Source organism: Macrotis lagotis, chromosome 1 (genome assembly GCF_037893015.1).
Source record: "Macrotis lagotis isolate mMagLag1 chromosome 1, bilby.v1.9.chrom.fasta, whole genome shotgun sequence".
Lineage (NCBI taxonomy): Eukaryota > Metazoa > Chordata > Mammalia > Peramelemorphia > Peramelidae > Macrotis > Macrotis lagotis.
This window is the reverse complement of record NC_133658.1, coordinates 152,038,842-152,061,364: the sequence shown is the minus strand read 5'-3', so window position 1 is coordinate 152,061,364 and position 22,523 is coordinate 152,038,842. Positions and strand designations below refer to the sequence as shown.

The 22,523-nt window shown below is 40.4% G+C and overlaps 1 protein-coding gene across 4 annotated transcripts in view; it reads left to right on the top strand.

Moving 5' to 3' along the window:
- Window positions 1-572: 572 nt before the first annotated feature.
- The window catches only part of PEBP4 (phosphatidylethanolamine binding protein 4), a 170,633-nt gene continuing 148,682 nt past the window's right edge, over window positions 573-22,523 (top strand). Inside the window, exons 1-3 of one of the 4 annotated variants that reach the window (XM_074209161.1) lie at window positions 573-806; window positions 4,488-4,621; window positions 6,540-6,669. In XM_074209161.1, the coding sequence (XP_074065262.1) occupies window positions 588-806; window positions 4,488-4,621; window positions 6,540-6,669 (483 nt within the window). In that variant the 5' untranslated portion in view covers window positions 573-587. Of the gene's footprint in view, window positions 807-3,888; window positions 3,994-4,225; window positions 4,380-4,487; window positions 4,622-6,539; window positions 6,670-22,523 lie in introns of those variants that run through there. The other 3 variants (XM_074209164.1, XM_074209163.1, XM_074209162.1) reach the window with 3 other exon arrangements.

The following is a 22,523-nucleotide window of genomic DNA, read 5'->3' as shown; positions in this document are numbered from 1 at the left end:
CCTGAATCTCAGGGTGGTTGGTTATGTGGGGCTTGGTGGGGAAATGCAGCAGGTCCTAGGCCTTAAGTACAAGGAGGCCTCAATCACTTGAGAAAGAAAAAAGTCTGTGGAGTTACATGAGATCAAGAATGAGTGACTACACTGGCTTAAGAGTCTATGTCTTACTAAAAAAACAACAACAAAAAAAAGAGTCTATGTCTTGAACCCAGGGGTCCTAATTCCTAATCCCTTCTCTGACTCTTTGGCACTGATGAACAAAAATATTTTTTCACCACCTTCAGGGCAAGCAAGATTCAATTCTTTCACATTTGTCTCCTTCTCTCTCTCTCTCTCTCTCTCTCTCTCTCTCTCTCTCTCTCTCTCTCTCTCTCTCTCCTCTAAGCATTTCTACTTCTGCAACGTTTTCTGTGTCTATTTTTCATTCTTCCCCCCCCCCCCTCCAAATCCATTGAACAGTAGGAAGATCTTAGACTGTGCACTTAGGAGGAAATCCTTAGAAAACCCATCCACTTTTTTTTTCCCCTAGTAATTCTAGGTTAGGAGCCTGACATCCTGACCACCACCTCCTCTCTCCCCCAAACATCTACATGGATCCAGAGAATCTTTGTAGAATCCTCAGACCTATCTCACCAACGACCAACTGTCAGTTCTTGAAGGCCTTTTCTCAATATTGGCCACCTGCCTGCCTCTGCAGGCAGACCCTGCTAGTTTTCAGTGGCCCAAACTGTGGTCATCTGTGCTGGGGAGAAGGGTATCTCCACCTTCTCTTGCCTGAGTCCCACATTTATACCCAAGCTTTCCCTCAGGTACCATACTTTTACACTGAATACCCCTTGCCATCACCACTATTCCCCATTCTACTCTGGGTAGGTCATAGAGATTTTCTTATCTATTAGCTGAGATGTGATTTAGGGATCTTCAATCAGAAGCTGGTTAAAACAGAAAAAAATTGGACATCAAGAAATATAACAGGGAGTCAGAGCAGATGGAGGAAAAATGAGCTTCTGTATTGGTGCTTCTAGGCTCTTATCCATGAATATCAATGGAACTCATGAAATAGCTCAATCTTTCCCAAGTTTTCAAGGGTTTTAAATACATATTTGTAAAAGTTGGAGGAAGCATGGGATTGGAGGAAAGCAATGGATCTGGGTTGATATCCTGGTTTTGCTGCTTATTATCTGTGTCACTTTTCTATAGGCCTCAGTTTTCTTATCTGTGATATGATAGAATGGAAGAAAATAACCTATTTCCTTATCTAGCTCCAAATTCTTTGATGTTAGGAATCAGGAGCTTTGAATTATATATATTCTTGTTTCTGACAGGCTTGGAAAATAAAATCCCATTTTCTCTTAGTGCCTCAATTTCTCCCTGCATGAAATAGGTAGAATTCTCCCCATACCCTGTCTCAGATCTATATGGAGAAGTCCTCAGCCTTTAATAAAGTGCCTTTGAAAAGAGATACAGGTAAATATGTGGCTAATTTGTGCAAATAAGCCCAATTCTTCTCTTCTCACAAAGACCTAAAGCTCAGCTCTTCTGAGACTGGATGAGGAGACAAATGTGTCTGAAAGTATTTTCAAATTCCACCATATATTGTTCCATTAGGATGTGCTTGACCTTCCCTCTCACATAAGGTCATGGATTTGCCCTCAGATTCACACACTTTCTAGGACGGATAGGTTACATAAAGTTACACAAAGCATAAGCATATAGCTACTGACTTCTAGGACATATCTGGAGAAAAGAGGCCCAGTAGCTCAAGACCATTTAGAGCAGGTCCTGCAGGATGCTGAACTGTTCTCTAGCCTCAGGCCAGTATGACCTGGTACCTACAGCAAGAAGGTCTGTCTCAAGAGACAGGAGCAAGGGCAAATGGGGCTCTCTGTCTTTTGTCTCAAAGGATCATTTATCCTTTGTAATGACATCGGTTATGGAGCACAAGGATGTTACTTTAGATCAAACTTCTGGAACCTCTGATCTAACGTCTTGAAAAATTGCCTCAGCCACTTGATGGAGACCTTTTGGCTCTTGGGCCCTTCTTTCAGAGCCTCCCCTTTAGGAAGCTTTACTTCCCAGTTCTTTCATCTGTAGAACATCTCCCCCATTAGCTAACTCTTTTTTTTTGGTTTTGGTTTTTGGTTTTCTGCAAGGCAATGGGGTTAAGTGGCTTGCCCAAGGCCACACAGCTAGGTAATTATTAAGTGTCAGAGGTCCTATTTGAACTCAGGTCCTCCTGACTCCAGTGCTCTATCCACTGCGCCACCTACCTTGAAATTGCATTGCTAGCACTATCTCATTATAATATCATTTCTAAATTGAGCATCTGACCTGAAAAGGACTAGGACTTAATAAGTACCAACAGCACATAATGATAGCTAACATTTCTGTGGTACTTTTAAGTATTTTCCTTACAACCTTATGAGTTAGGTAGTACAGGTATTTATTCCCATTTTGCAGATGCTGAAACAGACTCAGTGAGTTTGTATTTATTAGATAAGAGACTGACTTTTTTTCCCCCTTTTTGCTTCTGAGCACTTTGTTTAAATAGGAAAAGCAGCTAATGATAGTCCTCAGACCTAAAGAGAAGGTTAGGCATGGTTGAGAGCTTAGAAATGATTTAGTTCAAATTCATCATTTTATAAATAAGGAAACTGAGATCCAGAGTAGGAAATATGATTTATCCAAAATCGCCTAGCTATCTACCTCTACACTTCACCCTCCTCTCCATCTGTTGGATCTATATTTTGTCAAGAACTCCTGGGTCTCTGCCCCCCCGCGTTTACTTTCCCATTGAGAATAAGCCCATTTCATAGGGTAGTTAGGTGGCCTGGAGGCAGCAAGATCTGAGTTCAAATTTGACCTCAGACTCTTCTTAGCTATGTGACCCTGGGCAAGTTACTTAATCTCTCTTTGCCTCAGAAGAGTAAAGAAAAGTAGAGGTAACAGCATCTACCTCCCAGGGTTGTGTGAAGAACAAATGAGATAATATGGCCCATAGTAGGTGTGTATATATATATATATATATATATATATATATATATATATATATATATATATATATATATTTTCCCTGTATGAAATAGGTAGAATTCTCCCCATTATATATTATATATATATTATATATTGTATATTATATAGATGTTTATTCCTTTCCCTTCTTTTTTCTCAGTGTCAATAGAATCCAATTTCTTTGTCTCTTAGCACATTTAACTTCCTTCAAGGCTCAACTCAGGTTCCTCCCCTCCCCTTAAACTGTTAGTGGTTTTACCCTTCTAAATGGATCTGGTACTTGTTTATCTATGTAAATGTTCTATCATTCCCAGCTACCTAGATGTAAACTCTTTGAAAGGAGGAATTATTTTCCTTTGTCTCCCTAATCTAGCACCAAGTTTTATACAAGGTAAGTGCTTCCTAAGAGCTTGATATTGAATTGACAGCCCTTACCCTAGGAAATATGAGACATATTAGGGAATAAGAACTTCATTTTAGGCTAGAGCAAAAGTATACATATGGGCAGGGATAGAGGAAAGAAGAGAATGTAATGTGAGGTAAACCTGAAAAAGAGCCTTGAATGCCAGCCTTAAGAATTTGGAAAGGCAGTAATTATTCAGTAATAATAATAAAAGCATTTCTACAGAGCTTTAAGATTTGCAAAGCATTTTCCAAATAATATCCAATACATCAATTGGTCACAACAATTGTGAGAGGTAGGTAGTATTATTATTACTCCTATTTTACAGATGAGGAAATTACAGAATTACACAGCTAAGTAGTATCTGAGACCAGATTTGAAATTAGGTTTTCCTGACTTCCAGGCCAGCAGGCAGGGAGAACTATTGAAGGCTCTGGAGCCAAGTGGGGGTGGGGGGGAGTAATTTGAGCTCTGTCCTGGGGAGTGGCTTGAAGGCTAGATTGGAGAAGGGAAAGTCTGAAAGGTGATTGTTGGTCTAATCAGCTTATGCCCCTCCAGGGAAGAGGCAGGAGCCATTCGTGGTAATGACCACATCAGATAGCACTAGCAGTTAGAGAATGGAGAAAGTTCTTTCTTGTTCTAGCTAATGGCCTTTCCCTCCTCCCACCATCCTCCATAGGGACAGAAGCTTCTAAGAAAAGGAGGCAGGGCTTATGCCCCACAGTCTGAATGCCAAGGAATGTTAGCCTTCAGCCCAGTGGCCAAGGAGAAGCCTGGGGGCAGGCCAGGGAGGGCGTATGAGTGATTATGTAAGAGCCTTGGCCATCTAACACCAGTCACAGCAGAACTCTCCTCTGGAAACTCAGGGGCTGAGGCAGGAGCAGGGAAGCAGTGTTACACGTAGGATCCTGGTTGGAAGTGGCCCAGCCCAACTGTTTACATCCGAACTGAGAGCTGACTAGAAAAGGTTGCTTTTGTCTTACTCCCTTCCAGGATTTGAAGGAGAGTGGAAAGGGATTCATGGAAGGAGAGGACAGAGGTCTCTCTAAAGACTTAAGTTCTTGTCTTTTTGCAGGTGCCAATGAAGCTGCAAATGGTGGTGATTCTGATGGTGGTCCTGGTGGTGATGGTCACTGGCCACTTGTCAGAGAATGAGGATCGTACATGTGTCTATGAGGTGCTCTCCCAAGAGGATGCTTTATTCTGCAAGTGAGTAAGAACCCCCAAAGGTGGAATGGGGTTGTGGAAAAGGAAGGGTGGGGATGGAATTGGGGCCTTTAGCTCCTCCTGAGAGGAAGGGCAAAGTTCCTTGGTTCTAGGTGACCTGGTGGGCTAAAATCCTAGGAGGAAAAGATGGACTCTTAGGGGACTAAACCTGTCTATCACCTTAGCTAGGAGTAGATTGAGCTAGCTTGCTTTTTTACCGGGAAGGAGTAGGGCTTGTTCTCTAGCAGTGCCAGGTTTATATCTCAATCTCTGCTCTCCCTTCTTTAGTGAATGGAGAAAGGTGCCACGAATCAGTAAAACAAAAGTCCCTCATTACAATAAAACTCACTTTTCTTTCGCTTGCAAAAGAGGATTACACTTTTTTTTTAAATGACACTAATTAGGCCCAGAACTCATCCTTCCTCTCCCCAAATCTAGGCATAACTATTTTTACTAAAGAACAGAGCACTTTGTCATGACCTAGGCCCAAACAGGGGAAGGGCTATAGTTGTAGACATAGGAAACTGACCCTTATTGGCCAACAGATATATTATTACCTGATTATTATACAGTCCTGAAATATAGAGGTGAGCACTTAACTCAGGGTTTTAAGAAGATGAAAAGAAATGGGGTCAGGCAAAGCTAGGCAAGTTCAGTGTGTTCTTCTCAGGCCAAAATTTCTGGTAGTACACAGTCTCCAAAGTGTTCCTTTGGGGGTGTTAATAACTGGCTGTCCTTCCTCCTCCTCTCCTCCCCTACCACCCACGCTGTGCAGGAGACCTTAGTCTTTGAAAAAGATACTCAAGGGCAGCTAGGTGGTATAGTGGATAAAGCACTGGCCTTGGAGTCAGGAGTGCCTGGGTTCAAATCCAGTCTCAGACACTTAATAATTACCTAGCTGTGTGGCCTTGGGCAAGCCACTTAACCCCATTTGCCTTGCAAAAAGCTAAAAAGAAAAGAAAAAGAAAAAGATACTTGACCTTTCTGCTGAGCTTTGATTCAGGAAGCAAATCTGCTTAGACAGAGGAGAACTGGGGCTCCTCAGGTTCTCATCACCATTTGTCTAGAGAGAAAGTAATCTGATAAGACAATTCATTTACACTTGGACATTCTTGTCTTAAATGTGCTTGCCTGCTAGAAGCATCTGGTTTAAAGGGGAAAGTAAACCATAGCCAATGCTTGTCCTAAAAGAATGAATTCCTAATTGTGTAATTTCAGACGTCTTGAAGAATATTGTTGGATAAGAAACTTTACTAGGATACCACTGGACAGCTAGCTACCTTCTAGGCCTGCATACAACTCTAGGCCTCTGTACTTTGTTTTATCCATTTTATTTGTTCCTAAAATAATCTGTGCACAGACCAGATTGTTATAAATCAAATTCCATTTACAGATATTCTGTGAACTTGAGAGCAGGACCCTGCAATAAATCTTTATTTAAAAGAAAAGAGAAGAAAAACATGAGTAGAGGCAAATAGGAGACACAGTGGATAGAGTACAAAGACCTGAGTTCAAATCCATCCTCAGATATTTACTATGACCTTGGTCAAGTCACTTAACCTCTATTTTAACTCAAGTTTCCTTAACTGTGAAACAGGAATCATATTAAAATCTGTTTCCAGGATTATTGTGAGGATCAAATAAGATAGTATTCGTAAAAAAAGGGCTTAATACAGTGTAATACAAATGCTTATTCCTTGCCCATCCATTTTGTAAATCTGGATTTTTTTTACCTTAGATTTGAAATGGAACCTGTTTGTTTTCTACTTTTTGTACACCAGTACTATTTGGTTCCTAGGCTGAAGGCTTGTAATGCCTTTAACATCTCTGGGAACCGAATGTCCAATCTCTCTCTCTCTCTCTCTCTCTCTCTCTCTCTCTCTCTCTCTCTCTCTCTCTTTCTCTTTCTCTTTCTCTGTAGAGGCAACCTCAATGTGATCTACCCAGAGATAGGGAAAATTGGCTGTATTTATGTCCCTCAGTGCAACAACTTCAGGCAGAAGATTGGCAGTTGGGGTAAACCTTCCATCAAATACTCCCAGGCTCATGAGGTGAGTGCACCGGACCATGTGGGAATTCCTCTGGACTGTGATTGTCACCAAACAGGTCTTAGACACATACTTGAGCAGTGTGGAATCTCAGATGGTGGATATCACTTTCATTCTTTAGAGATAGGTAGAGGCAGGTAAAGTCATTAGCCTGAAGGATTCTTTTAAATATAATTTCTTATACATAAATACTTTTTATAATACTAGAGAGTCCTTTATACTGTGACTCATGGGATTTCATTTGTGGTGACACCAGTCTCACACATCATGGTTCTTATTTTTTGTTATCAAAGAAGATCAAAATGACATCTCTATGTTTGAGACAAATTACAGTGTGTCCTACTGTGGTTGATCAGACCAATATAAGCACAGAATGCTTTACCACAGACTGGGCACAAATAAGCCATATGAACCCCTGAGGTGGGTACTCTAAACTTATGTGTCATGTTTCCTTTGAGCTGCTTCCATTCTGCCTTCCTCCTAGAGTGCAGCCCCCTCTCTGATGAGGGCACGTCATGCAGGGCAGTCCTGTGCCACTATGTCCCATGCTGCACAATCAATTCTAAAGTTCTTCAATGAGACCTTCAGGGTATCTCTTCTGACCCTTTGTGAGCATTTGACCTGTGTGAGTTCTTCATAAAATAGCTTTTTAGCCAAGTGTCTGTCTGTCATTCCAACAACATGTCCAGACCATCTGAAGTAATGTTGGAATGTTAGGCAGTTTAGCTCAAGAAAGGACCTCAGTGTCTGGTATCTTCTCCTGCCAGGTGATCTTCAGAATCTTCCTAAGACATTTTAAACGGAAGTGATTCAGTTTCCTGACATGGCACTGGTTGACTGTCCAGGTTTCCCAGGCATATAGCAATGAGGTCAACACAACAATAAACCTTCAGTTTGGTGGTCAGTCTAATACCTCTTCTCTCCCACACTATAATGCCTCCCTTGCATTATAATGAGTGCCCAAAGCCCTCCCTATAGACAACAAAAAGTTGGAAAGAAGAGACACATTTTTAAATATAGGAAAAGTACAAAGATTCTTTGCCCTGGATATTCAAGTTTTCTCAGACTAGAAGACCAGGGTGAGAGATTCCAAGAATGATATGAGTACTCTGGATATCAAACACCTCCTGGCCATTCCTTCCCTCCTCCATCACCACCAGCCCCACCACTCTATTGGTTTCATTTTCACCCAATGTCAAAGCCTGGTGAGATAAGAGGTATTTCCTGCCTCAGAAGGCTAGATGCACCTTTTAGAGGCTCAGAATTTTTTTTCTGTGAGAGTTGTTTACTCTGCTTTTTGGCCTTGTGGGAAGAAAAGCACCTAGAAAGCAGAGACAGGCCAAGCAGTGACCCATCTTAATCTTACATGAAAGCTGGTGTTCTTCACTTTTGTGAAATGGTAAGAGATCAGGTTTATCTTAACCCTGGATGTGTTCTGATGTGATATAGCACATAAATGTGATGATGACTTAGGTCAAAATATTATGAGGATTTAAAATAATTGCCCCTGCCATTAATGCCCCTGAGCATTAAATAGCATTATTTTGTTCCCAAAACCAGCCTTGGTTTGTAGGGTAAAGGTGATCTATGAGTGTTATGAAACTAAGATAAAGGAAAAGATTAAAAATCTGGAGTGAAAGAAATTTTGTGACCGATTTTAGTGGTTTTATGGCTTTGGGTTCTTCTCCTGAGTGCCATTTCCTTGCCTTTCCTTTACTTGACAAAGGAGAAGTTTGGTAATGAGCAGGAATCTGGTTTTAAAGACTCATTCTTTCTGAATGTGGATAGTTTGAGACTGGGTGCTGGATTGATCTGTCTGAGAATGCCCTTTGAACTATCAATCCTGTAGCTCTCAGATCAAAGGATCATGGTGGAAAAAAGCTTCACGAGGAATATTAAGTTTTGGAAGCTAGATTCATACATTGGGGAGTAAGTCAAAGGGTTCAATATGAAAAGTGGGGGGAAGGGTTGGAGCTTGGGGTCACTCAATCTTCTTCTTGGTCTCTGAATCAGCTCTGATACTCTATCCTCATCCCCAACCCAGGCATTCTCTTTTCCTCTGTAGAGACTATTGAGAGTTCTGTACTTTAATCAGTTATTTTACATTTATTAGAACTTTGTTGTCACCGATCCCAAATACAAAAATCATTCTGTAGGTGATGGTACTAGGACCCAGATTTACCAGCCTGTTGGATTCATGGCTTCTGCCTGCTGTCTTTTTTTTTTTTAAAGGTTTTTGGCAAGGCAAACAGGGTTAAGTGGCTTGCCCAAGGCCACACAGCTAGGTAATTATTAAGTGTCTGAGACAGGATTTGAACCCAGGTACTCCTGACTCCAAGGCCAGTGCTTTATCCACTGCACCACCTAGCCGCCCCCTGCCTGCTGTCTTAATGCTGCAATGCCCCCAGGCTCCTCAAAGGTACTATTTGGACCCCCTAGGTATCCTTACCCTCTTGCCCAAAATGTTCCCTTAAAGTTAACCAGAGATGCACACCCATATATCTCTCCTTAAAGCAAAATGAAGACTCCCTATTTCCACACCCCTGTACTAACTGATCACTCATTCCAAACCCTTATACTAACTTCATCCTCTGCTCTTCAGCACAACAGGGGGATATAGCTTCTCCTTAACCAATAACCAGTGAAAAGAACCCAAGAGGAACTTCACAACTCTGGTAACCATGGGTCTACCTCACTTTACACTTCAGAGTGTTATTGTCCAGGTTCTTGCAAGGGCAACAAGTGGGAGATGATGCTGGGCCATTAGAGACAATTTACAAGTCTCTGAGGGGAAGCTAGTTGGTGTAATGGATAGTATGCCAGGCCTTGAGTCTTTCTGAGTTCAAATCTGGCATCAAACACTTAGCTATATGACTCTAGACCAGCAACTTAACCTTGCTTTCCTCAGTTTCTTCTTCTGTAAAATGCATTGAAGAAGGAAATGGCAAATCTCTCCAGGATATTTGCTAAGAAAACCCCAAAAGGGGTCCAGAGAGTCAGATATAACTCAGTAACAACAACAACAACAGTAGTCTCTGAGCCTGGGGAACTAAGGGGCTGGTTTTGTAATCAAGAATGTCAGGGTCTAGGCATCTTGGGTAAAGATTTAGAGATCATTGAGATTTATCAAAGAGTTAAGAGAAATTCTTGGGCAAAGGGTTATATAATTTCATTAGAGTCAGGCTGCCTCCATCCATATAGATCACAGCTTCCTTGTAATTAGCAAATAAGACTTGGGGCTTCATGGCTCCAGTTGCCCACCCTTCCAATTCATCTCTCTATGACCACCATGGTGATGACCTTGTCCTAACTTAATCAGGCTGGTGCTGGTGCTGTACACATGCCATCTATCACCAAACAGCTAACTCAGTCTTCCCAGAGTGGAAGAAACTTGCCAGAGCTTGGACTCTGCTGGCACAACCTTTGACAACTCAGGCTAACCTCTTTGCCATGGTAAAACACAAGGATAGGGTGTTAATGGAAGCAGTTAGTCCAACATCAAGGGCAAGTTACCAATTCCCAAAATAGACAAGTCAAGAGCTAAGTACTGAATCAAGAGGTATGTCCTCTCACCACCACCATCATCATCATCACCATCATTACAGCTATGTGCCAGGCCCCATACTAAGCATTTTACAGTTCTCTGATTTGATTCTCACAACAACTTTGGAAGCTTATTATCCTCATTTTACAGATGAGGAAACTGAGACAAATAGAGGTTAAGTGACTTGCACAGGGTAATACAACTAATAATTATCAGAGCCAAACTTTGAACTCAGATATTCCTGACTTCACTGGATTATCTAGGTGCTCAAATTGTCTTTTCCTGAAGTTTTATAAGTAGGAGACTGAAGTCTTTACAATTGGAGCAAATTTGGCAAAGGTATAAAGTCAACACTGTGTAAGGAAACATGTGGTGGTATCTCTATTTCCTATTTTATTCAGTGGAAAGGGTTGAGAGGGCTCTTAACTTGTCCTCCCCCTCTCTCCCCACCCCCCAACTTTAGCCCTTTGCAGAGCTTTGGTCAAGTTAACTGATTCCCTCTTGCTATTAACACTTGCTTATCTTGGGAAGCATGTTTGTCTCTTCACCTCTACCCCACCAGGACACTTGGCCTTCTCTGGGAATAAAGTTTCTATTAGCCCTACCTAGGGCTATGGCTTTGACCAACTGCTCAGTTTGGTGGTGCTCTGACAGCTTGCTGCCAAGTGGGCCTGTCCAAAGAGCTCCTAGCCACTCCAGCCATCCCTAGGGCCCCAGGTATCTTAAATATAAACTAACAGATACATCTAGATATAATTCATCATTCTCATGGCTTATGGCCCCATTCACTAGGATCCCTTAATTTTCTCACTTCTCAGTGTATCCCTAAAGAATTCAGTCATTTTGTATATATGCTAAAAACATTTACTGAATAGAAATCAAAAAATACATTGTAGCTACTTTGAGTCATAGGTATTGTATTTTCAACTTCCCTTCTCCTTCGCTTGAGTTCTTTTCTTCACTTTCACCACAGTCATGAGCACACTCAAAGGAGTGCTCATCACTGGAGTGGGAGAAGAGAGAAGGAAGAGGGGAGAGAAGAGATAGACAGAAAGGGAGAGGGAAAGTGAGGGAGGAAGGGAGAGAACACAGGATGTTGAATTTATGTATTCAGGGTTTGAAGAGCTGGATTTCTAGTGGGATGACATTTGTGAAGTTCTAACACAACATATTGTATAAGTCAAGGACTGAAGCAAATGTGGCTTTCCTATACCTTATTCTATTCAAGAATCTCTGAGTTTTGGAGGGTGGGTGTGCCCTTGATATATGAGCATTGCATACCCTCTGTAGCCAGGTACATGTTTTAAGAGGTACTTTAACCTCATATCCAGTCTAGTGAAAAACTTTTCCAAATTTAGGTTGGTCCTTTCTAATTGACTAGGAACTACTAATGACTGAGCTCAGTCAGGTTCCAAGGAGGCAGAGTCAATTCTTTGCTACAACAAAGCATTGAAGTTGTACATAAGCAGAGACAGGTTTCAGATACAGACTTTCAATTCAGATTAAACATATTTTGAATATCTTTCCGGTATAATGACTATGCAAGTTGCCACATAAGACATAAGGAATACTAAGGCAACATCCCATGATGGATTGCATTCTTCCATTTGAATGTAAACTTGAAAGTGGGCAGCTAGGTGGTTGTAGTGGATAGAGTACTGGCCATGGATTAAGGAGGGTAGGAGTTCAAATCTGGCCTCAGTCACTTGCCACTTACTATGTGACCCTGGACAAGTAATTTAACCCTGATTGCCTCACATCCAGGGCTATCTCCAGTTGTCCTGACTCAAGTCCATTTCACATGCTTTATCATGGCATCACCTTCAGATGTCATGGAGTTCTTCAAAAATGGACTAACATTATTATTAAACTTGAAGGCAAAGACTAGCACATAAGTAAGTTTAGCTTATGCTTCATTTATCCATATCTCTATCATCATGGGCTCAAGGAGTTTAAAGACTAGATACACAAAAACAATGAAACCAAAATTAGAAGGAAAGCAGAAACTAGGGAAAAAAATTTTTATAGCAAGTATCCCTGATAATATCCCTAATATAGAGAACCCAAGTCAAATTTATATGAATACAAGTCATTCCCCAATTGTTAAGTGGTCAAAGGATTTGTATGAATAGGAAATTTTCAGATGAAGAAATCAAAGCAATCTATTTGCAGTTTTATAATCAATAACAATTTAGAATATAAAAAGTTCTAAATTGCTTTGATTATATAAATGCAAAGTAAAACAACTCAGAGGTACCATCTCACACCAATCAGATTGACTAATATAATAAAAAAGGAAAATGATAAATGTTGGAGGGGATGTGGAAAAACTGGGAAACTAATGCCCTCTTGCATTAGTTGTAAGCTGATCCAACCATTCTGAAGAACAATTTGAAACTGTGTCCAAAGAGCTATCAAATAGTGCAGACCAACAATTGATCAGAAGTACCACTGTTAACGTCTGTATCCTAAAGAGATTTTTCTTAAAGGCAGGCAGAAGAACTTCTATTTGTACGAAAATGTTTATAGCAGCTCTTTTTTTGTGGTGACTAAGAACTGGATATCAAAGGGATGCCCATCAATTGGGGAATAGCTGAGCAAGTTGTGATATAGGGCTATAATGGAATATTTTTTGTGCCATCAGAAATGATGAGCAGGATGATTTCCAAAAAACCTGGATTTACATGAACTGATAACAGTGTGAAGTGAGCATAACCAGGGGTAACAATGTACATAGTAATAGCAATATTATATGATGGACTATGAATAACTTGGTTCTTCTCCACACTACAATGATCCCAGACAATTCTAAAGAACTCATGATGAAAAATGTTATCCACCTTCAGAAAAAGAACTTAGGCATCCAAATGCAGTCCAAAGTATACTATTTTTTAAATTTTCTTTCCTTTTTTTCTTTGTTTCCTTTTAACAACATGACTAATATGGAAATGTTTTACATGATTACACATATATAAACTATATCAGAGTGTTTACTATCTAAGGGAGAGGGGGAGGGAGAACTTAACAAGAATGTTTTGTTTTTACATATAATTGGGGAAAAAATTTAAGTCTAATTAGGAGGAGATGATAAACTAGAGTGTGCTAAGGGCTACTAGAAAAGCACAGAGCATTATGAGGATTCAAAAATGGAAGAGATTAGTCTCAACAAAGGAGAAAGCGAGGACTATGTAGATTGGAAAGAATTGGGGAGGAGGAGATAATTTGATTTGCCGGTAGGATTACAATAGGTAGCAAAAGAAGATAACAATCCAAAAGATTATGTTTTATCAAAGAAGGATCATGAGACTCAGTTCAGGTCCTGTTCATCTCATGCAACTGAGACTATGACTTGTTTCTCTGGGGAGACAGTCAGCTAAACTGCTGCAGGGTGTGTGTGTGTGTGTGTGGGGGAGATTGAGCAGATATAGGCACTGGCTTTGTCTATGCTGTCCTCTCTGCAAGGGCTTCCAGTGACTTTGGGTTCACCAACTATCCTTTAATTCTTCCACAAGATGGCAGCATGTACCTTTTTTTTCATGGTTGGACATTTATTTCTTTTTTTAAAATTTTCTCTAATTTATTTACACATTACTTAAATATTCTTGTTTAAGAGTAAACCATCATACCCCTCCCCCCACAAAAATATAAAATCTCATGAGAAATAAAGTAAAAGAAAGAGAAAAAATTATTTCAGTCTGTGGTCTGATACCATTAGCTCTATCTTGGGTGGATCACATTCTTTATCATAAGTCCATCAGAGAAGTTACTTCCATATTTTTCCACAATTGCTGTTGCTGATTGTAATTCCCTCCATCCACTCCTCCCCACTACCGTTTATTATATTTTCTATCTCCTTTCACTCTGTCCCTCTTCAGAAATGTGCTGTGGGGTAGTTGAGTGGTACAGCTGACAGAGTACCAGTCCTGAGGCCAAGAGGCCCCAATCTACATCCCACCCCAGAGACCCAGCAACCACCATGGTCCCAGACGGGCCACCCAATCCCACTACCTTGCAAAAAGTAAAAAAGAAAATGTGTTCTATCTGACTATCCTCTCCCATGATCTACTCTCTCCTCTATCACCCATATCCCCCCTCCCCTTGTCTCCCTTCTCTTTTTCTTCTAGATGACTATACCCTATTGAGTGCGTATGCTGTTTCCTCTCTGAGCCATTTCTGATGAGAATGAAAATTCCCTCATTCCTCCTCACCTTCCCCCCTTCCATACCATTGCAAAAGCTGTATGAAATATCTTTTATACAACTGAAAGTCCCTTCTAGATACAGTTGGAGTCAGGGAATATTTATACAGTGGAGGGAGACCTCAGAGTCTGTACATCCAACCTCTTAAGACACAGAGAGAAGTGACCTGTTCAAGGACTCCTCACTCCAAGCTAGTGCCCAAGCCAAGACCAAAATGTAGATTCCTGTTTCCTCTTCTTGGCATCCCGCAAGGCTGAGTCATTGAACTCGGGCATCTGGCACAGAACACATAAACTTTCAGGTAGAAAGAGGCATTGAAGCAGGACTTGAACAGAGACATACTTGCAATAAATCCTTTCTATTCACAGGGTAGTTACAAACCTAGTATTTCCTGCAGAGACAAAAGCCTTTGCAAAAGTCTTCAGGACAGGCCACTAGCACAAGGCATTTGAATTTGGGGGGGGAGGGGTATTGACACTACTGCCCTTATCTAAGATAGTACCTTTTTCTCCAAGTTTCCCTAAACTGTCATCTCACCACATACTTATTATTCCTTTTTTCCCCCTTTTTTAAGGCAAAAGGATTAAGTTACTAGTGTCTAGTAGTGTCAAGTATCTGAGGCTTGATTTGAACTCTGGTCCTCCTGACTCAAGGGCTGGTGCTCTATCTACTGTACCACTTAGTTGCCCCCCCCCCCCCCATCATTCTTGATTCTGGGAATGCCCTACTTACTTCATCTGTATTTGGTGAAATCTTCCCAGTCTTTGATAACCCAATCAAGACCTCTCCTTCCAGGAAATCCCCGACCCCCACAGGAGAGGCTCTGCTGGGAAGTTCCTCTGAAGCCTTTTGGATCTCACACCCTTCATGTGTGTGTGTCTCTTGTGGAACTTGACTCCAATGGCCTCATGGTATGGTTCTCTATGCATGGGTCTCTTTCAGTTGTGGATGGTGACCTGGCAAACATCAATCAAAGCTTCCAGTGCTCTGGTTTCCCCTAGCACCTGGCAGGTTCATAGAATTAGAATGAGCATAGTCCTACCATCTGGTGGGTCTATTATCTATTCTCAGGAGCCCCTATGACCAGTCAGAATTATGACATTATAGCTAAGCTAAAGAACCATCCCTTAAAAAAAGAATGTGACATCTATAACAATCATTCACTGAATAATTATGAAGCACCTCTTGTAGGGCAGACACTGTGCCAAGAGCTAGGGTTACAAAGACAAAAGACAGTCCCTGGTTTCAAGGAGTTCCTAGTCTAATGGGGGAGACAACATGGGAGATGTGTACAAAGTCAGTGGAAGATCCTCTGAGAGGAGACTCTGGGAGACTTGAAGAATTGGGAAAGACTTCAGGTTTGAGCTGAAAACTTGAAGAAAGTAAGACTTCTAGGAAGTAGAGGTGAGGGGGAGGAATATTCCAGGCCTAGGATCTGTGATGGCAAAGAGTTGGAGATGGAGAGTCTTGTGTGCATACAGCAAGTAAGCCATTTTCACTAGATTGAAGAGTACCTGGAAAGGGAGTAAAGTATAAGAAGATAGGAAGGTAGGAATGTATCTGGTCATGAAGGGCTTTTTAAAAATATTTTTGTTTTTATATGTAAAATTTTTTTAACATTCATTTTTTTATAATTGAGTTCTGAATTTTCTCTCTCCCTCCCCCACCTTGAGAAAGCAAGCATTTTGCTATAAATTATACATGTGCAGTCACAAAAAAATATTTCCATATTCACCATGTTGCAAAAGAGAACACAGACCAAAAAACAAGAAAAATAAGGTTTTAAAAGTGTTTTCAATCTGTATTCAGACTCCATCAGTTCTTTCCCTTGATGTGAATGCATTTTTCAACTTAAGTCCTTCAAATGTCAAACAATGGACTTTGCATTTGATCCTGGAGGTTAGGAGGGACTTCTAGGGATGGATGGTGGGCAGGAGAATATGGATGGAACAATGATTCCCTAGGCTTTAGGAAAATCATTTTGGTGGTGATTTTCTGGAGAAGAATCCAGCAATAAAAACTTAACTAACCATTTACCAAATTACTTCCCAAACTTTCAGGCAACCTAGGTTGTAAGTTTGATCAGTCAGACACCATAAGCTAGTCAAATAGATGTTAGAGTTGTTTATGTGACAAATTGGAAAGTAAAGACATGCTGGTAATTTACTCAGCAATTCTGTATCTGAAAAGCATTAAAATCTCAGCACCAGATCTACAGTGAATTGGAATCTTGTGGCCATGGTTTTTTAGAATATAAATCCTAAAAATCTGCCCTAGGAGGGGCAGAACCACTGCTACCTGATGTGAAAGAGGAAAAGCCTCTTCAGGCTGGGAGGAAGCCCAGGTTCCTAACTTCCCAAACACATTCCCCCCCTCTCCATCCAATGTCTGTCCTCAAATCTTCCCATTTGTCCCCACCAGGTCTGCCAAACCTTCCCTCCCATCAAAGTCCATGTTGGGGCGGCAGCATCACCTGCTTTGCTCCATACTGGCTTATGGGGGATGTAGTTATCAAGGAGAATGTATTTCCTCCTTCTCCCCCCACCCATCCTCTATCTCACAAAAATGAGGAAACTGAGATCTAGAGAGAAGTGGCATCAAACACTGGATTGAGATGATGGACTAAATGCATGAAACTGAAGTAAAGGGATGAGGGTGGAAGGCAGGCCCTGGAGTCAAGGAAAATAGTGCTCTTAAAATTGTAAAAGCAAAGAAAACATGGGAGAACATTTCAGTTCTTGCTCCCTTTTCTCCCTGGTGAATTAGATTAGGAGCTTCTTGACAGTTTTTTTTAACTTTCCTAAGTATCTCTAGTGTAATAATAATAATATACTTAATACTTGCCATTTGACTTGGTGGCCCTCAGTGTCACTCAGGATCAGGGAAAGGCCTGAATGGGATGGTGGTGAATGGTAGACTATGGCTTCTCCCCAAGAAAAAAGGTTGGGCTCAGTTTGATTCATAAAGAGAAAAACCAGTGTAGGAAAAAAAACTGCTAATTTTTGTCCCACGCTTTCTCAATCACAGTATGTTAGAGACTTGGACAATAATGACTGAAAGGCATGTTCAAGTCCATGGACCACCATCTGGCTTTACAGCGTCTTAGGAGAGAGTCTCATCATCTCTACAGAAGCTGCCCTAGTGACAGGTGAAGCCCTCCTTTTCAAGGGCTGGGCAAAAACTGCAGCAAAACTCACTTGAAGCTGACAGATTGGTAACATACGGAGAGAGGAAATGCACACTATTGAAAACATAGCTATAGCTAAGGCATACAAATAGATGCATATGTATGCATAGTTGAAGACCACTTCATAGTTAATTAAGCACTTTTTTGAATCCATTATCTCATTTGTGCCTCACATCAATGCTATGGCAGAGTCTTAAGAGCCCTGAAGTCAGAAGGCCTAGATTTGAAGTTTTGACTGTGATGATTAGTACTTATGTTACTTTGAGTAATATAGCTAGTCTCTATGAGCCTCAGTTTCCTCTTTTGTGATATGAGGGAATTATTCTAGAGCCATAGTTTAGGTTCTGGACAATTCTACATCTGTGATCCTTTGAGGCCTGGAAATTTGAACTTCAGCTTTGGTTTCCTTAATTGTAAAATGAGAATAATAATCCTTTATTTCCAAATTCATAGGATTACTCTGAGCATCAAACAAGATGACTGCATTTTTTAAAAGTACTTTCTAAACTGCCATATAGATATCCTATGGGAAGCATAGGATGGCCAGTCCAACATCAATGGTTCTTGGCTATTTAAAGAACAGAGTCAAAATAAATTCTAGATTTAGTAAGAATATTCTTGAGTAAGTCTAGACATCAGAGGCTATGGATGATTTCACCGAAGGAGGAGAGCATGGTCTTAATTCAGAGTTTCAGTTTATTGATTGTAATTCTTATTATCATCAGCATGATCATCATTTTAGTATAGGCTGACAAAGAATTATTAGACCTATTGTACAGTTATAGAAAATGAGACAAAAAGTTAAATGTCTTGTCCAAGTCACACAACTAGTGGTGGAGGCTTTTTAAGTCTAGTTCTATTTTCACTAGGACTTATTGTTTTTCAATTCCAAAGTAGAAAGAGGACTTCTATAATGTTTAATATTTTTGACAATAGCATTCCTTTAATGCTTATTATAAAATGGAGATGACATAAGTTAGAAGGGATAGCTAGCACAGTAGATGATGAGTTAGGATTCAAATCCATATCAGCAGACCTGAGGTATTAGGTTGACTCTAGTAAGATGATATTGAATAGGTATAAATGTAAAAAATTACATTTGGGTTAAAAAATTCCATATATTTAACATGATTGCTTAATCATGTTATTAACCCTATAAAAGATTACATGCTATAATGGGGAGGGAGGAAGGAGAAAAATTTGGAACTCAAAATCTTATGAATGTTGACACTAGCTTATGTGACCTGGGCAAGTCACTTAATCTCTATTGCCTTGTCAAAAAATTATTGAAAATTATTTTCCTAATTGGAAAATTGGAAAAAATTAAATACTAATTACAAAACAAAAAAATTTTAGTATCTTAACAATTAGTATGACTAGGAAATATTTCATCTAAGGTCATCTAAATGTGAGGTTTTTTAAAAGCACTTTTATTTTTTCTCACATTACTACAACAGTCAGATTGTAAAAGTAAACATAATCCTCCACCAAAGAAAGAGAAACCTCAAGAAAAAGAAAGTGAGAGGGGAAAAAAAGGGTGCTTCAGTCTGTATTCAGATACCATCAACTCTGTTTTGGAATGGATAACATTCTGTATCATTAGTCCATCAGAGAAATTGCTCCAATATTTTTTCCCACAGTTTCTATTGCTAGCTGTATTTTCTTTCATCTTATTTCTCCCCACACCAATTTATTCTATTCTCTTTCCTTTCTTCCTGTTCTCCTCAAAAGTGTGTTGTATCTGACTACCCTCTCCCACCATCTTCCCTCTCTTTTATCACCCATACGTGCCTCCCATTCCCCTGTCCCTTTTCTACCATCTCTTTCCTCTCCTATTATCCTCTAGGGTAAGATAAATTTCTATATTCCATTGAGTATGTATGTTGTTTTTCTCTCTGAGCCACTCCTGATGAGAGTGAAGGCTCACTTATTCCCCATCACTGTCCCCCCTTCCACTCCATTGCAAAAGCTTTTCTGGCCTCTTTTTTATGAAATAACTTAGCCCATTCTACCTCTCCTTTCCCTTTCTTCCAGTATATGCCTTTCTCACCCATTAATTCCATCTTTATAATAAATTATATCTTCATATCCAGCTCTCTTCTCTGCTTTGTCTATTTATGCTCATTCTAATTGTCCTAATAAATGAAAAGGTTCATATGAATTATCAATATTATATTCAAAGGCAGAAATGCAAGCAGTTCAAGGTCTTAAATCCCTCATAATTTTCCCCTCTCTATCCACCCTGTCTATGCTTCTTCACCTGAGTTTTATACTTGAAGATCAAGTTCAATTCTGATCATTTCAACAGGAAAGTATGAAAGTACCCCATTTCATTGAATATCCATCTTTTCCCCTGAAAGAGGATGTTCAGTTTTGCTGGATAGTTGATTCTTGGTTGTAATCCAAGCTCTTTTGCCTCCTAGAATTTCATATTCCAAGTCCTATAAGCCCTTAATGTAGAAGCTACTAAATCTTGTTTTTATGCCTCACAAAATTTAAATTATTTCTTTATGACTGCTTCTATTATGTTCTCCTTGTCTTGGGATTTCTGGAATTTGTCTATAATATTTCTGGGAGTTTTTATTTTGGAATCTCTTTCAGGAGGTGATTGGTGGATTCCCTCAATTTCTATTTTACCCTCTGCTTCTAGGATACTAGGGCAATTTTGCTGTATTATTTTTTGAAAAATGTAATCTTGTCTTTTCCTGATCATGACTTTCACATTTTAAAATTATCTTTACTGGATCTGTTTCCCAGATCAGTTGCTTTTTCAGTGAGATATTTCACATTTTCTTCTAGTTTTTCATTCTTTTGGTTTGTTTTACTGTTTCTTGATTTTTCACAAAGTTAGCAGCTTCCCTTAGATACATTTTACTTTTGAAAGAATTAATTTCTTCAGAGAGTTTTTGTATCTCTTTTTCCATCTGGCCAATTCCGCTTGTTAAAGTATCCTTTTCCTCATTGACTTTTTGGACTGCTTTTTCCATTTGATCTAAACTGGTTTTTAAGATATTCTTCAATTTTTTTTTTGTAATTCCTTCACCAAGCTGCTGACTTGGTTTTCATGATTTTCCCATGTCGCTCTCATTGCTCTTCTCAATTTTTCCTCTACTACCAGTCTTTTTTTGAGCTCTTCCATAGCCTGAGTTCAATTAATATTTTTCTTGGAGGCTTTGTATACAGAAATTTTGACTTTATTAATTTTCTGAGTGTGTATTTTGTTTCTCCATTGAACCAAAGTAATTGTCTATGGTCAGATTCTTTTCTTCTGTTGTTGCTCATTTCCCCAGCCAATGACTTGATTTTAACTCTTTGTTAAGGTGGAGCTCTGCTTCCCAGGTGGAGGATGTACTTTCCCAAGCTTTTGAGGGCTTTTGTAGCTGTTTTCAGGGACATACTCCCACCCCAGGACTTCAATTCCTTCAAAGACTTATGAGAAGCTCTGAATGTTTTCCTGGTCTGTGCTCTGATCTGTGGATGACCACAAGCAATCTCCCAGAAACTGTGAGGAAGCTCCTTTATTTGCTGTGGCAGTAAAGCTCCTTATCCTGAGACTTGCCCAGACTGTAATCTGGATCTGAGTATGGGCAAAGCAACAGAGTTCTGCCTCAGAGATAGCAAAGAGACCTCTTCAATCTCCCCCTCCCTCCCCCAACACCCTTGCCATCAGTGGACTGAACACTGGAAGCAGCTGCCTGGTGGCTTCCTGCCAGGTGGCACCATAGGCCTGTTTTTGATTCCCAGGACCTGGGGTATGCTGAGACCTACACTGGACTGCACTCTGTGCTCACACTTGTTGGCAGAATTTTCCTGCTGACCTTCCAAGTTGCTCTTGGCAATACCTGGGCTGGGAGGTCTGGAAACCACCCCTGCTGTCACAGATTCAGGTGCCCTCTAGAGAACCAGGTGCCCTTCACACTTTTCCAGGATGACTCCGGAGCCATTTTCCTTTGGTGGCCAGCATGGCATGGGCTGCACTGTGGTCCTTTCTAACCCCAGTATAATAGACCTTTCCGGCAGATCTTCCAAGTTGTTTTGTGCTTGGAAACTGTCTGTGGGTTCCACCACTCCAGAATTTGGTCAGAGTCCTTATTTAGAAGTATTTGGAGTAGACTGGTGGAGAGCTGCCAGGATTTCTTGCCTTCACTCCCCCATCTTGGCTCCACCCCCTCTAAATGTGTTTTGCTATTGTTAGGTCATGTCTGCATCTCCAAGACCTCATCACTTTAATCATGGGGTTTTCTTGGCAGAGATACTAGAGTGGTTTGCCATTTCTTTCTCCATTTTACAGATAAGGAATGGAGACAATGGGGTTAAGTGACTTGCCTAGGGCCAAACAGCTAATCAGTATTTGGGACTGGATTTAAATTAGATTTTCCTGACTCCAGACACATATTCTACACACTGTACCATCTACTTGCCCCCTATTATGTTTGGAATATAAAGAGAAATCACAGCCCTTATTTTCAAAGAGCTCACAATCTAATAGGATTAACAACTCATAAATAACTATGTACATACAAATTATGAACAAAATAGATAAATTGGGGATGGTCTCAGAGAAAGGCACTAGCAATAAGGAAGATGAGGAAAGGCTTCTTGTAGAAAATAGGATTTGAGCTGGGACTTAAGCCATGATGGGGAAATGAGGAGGGAGAGCATTCCAGGCCTAGAGGGGTAGCCAGGAAAAATGCTCAGAGGTGAGAGATGGCATATCCTGTGCAAGAAATAACCAGGTGGGGGCGGCTAGGTGGCATAGTGGATAAAGCACTGGCCTTGGAGTCAGGAGTACCTGGGTTCAAATCCGGTCTCAGACACTTAATAATTACCTAGCTGTGCGGCCTTGGGCAAGCCACTTAACCCCATTTTCCTTGCAAAAAAAAAAAAAAAACCTAAAAGAAATAACCAGGTGGTCAGATAGAGGGGG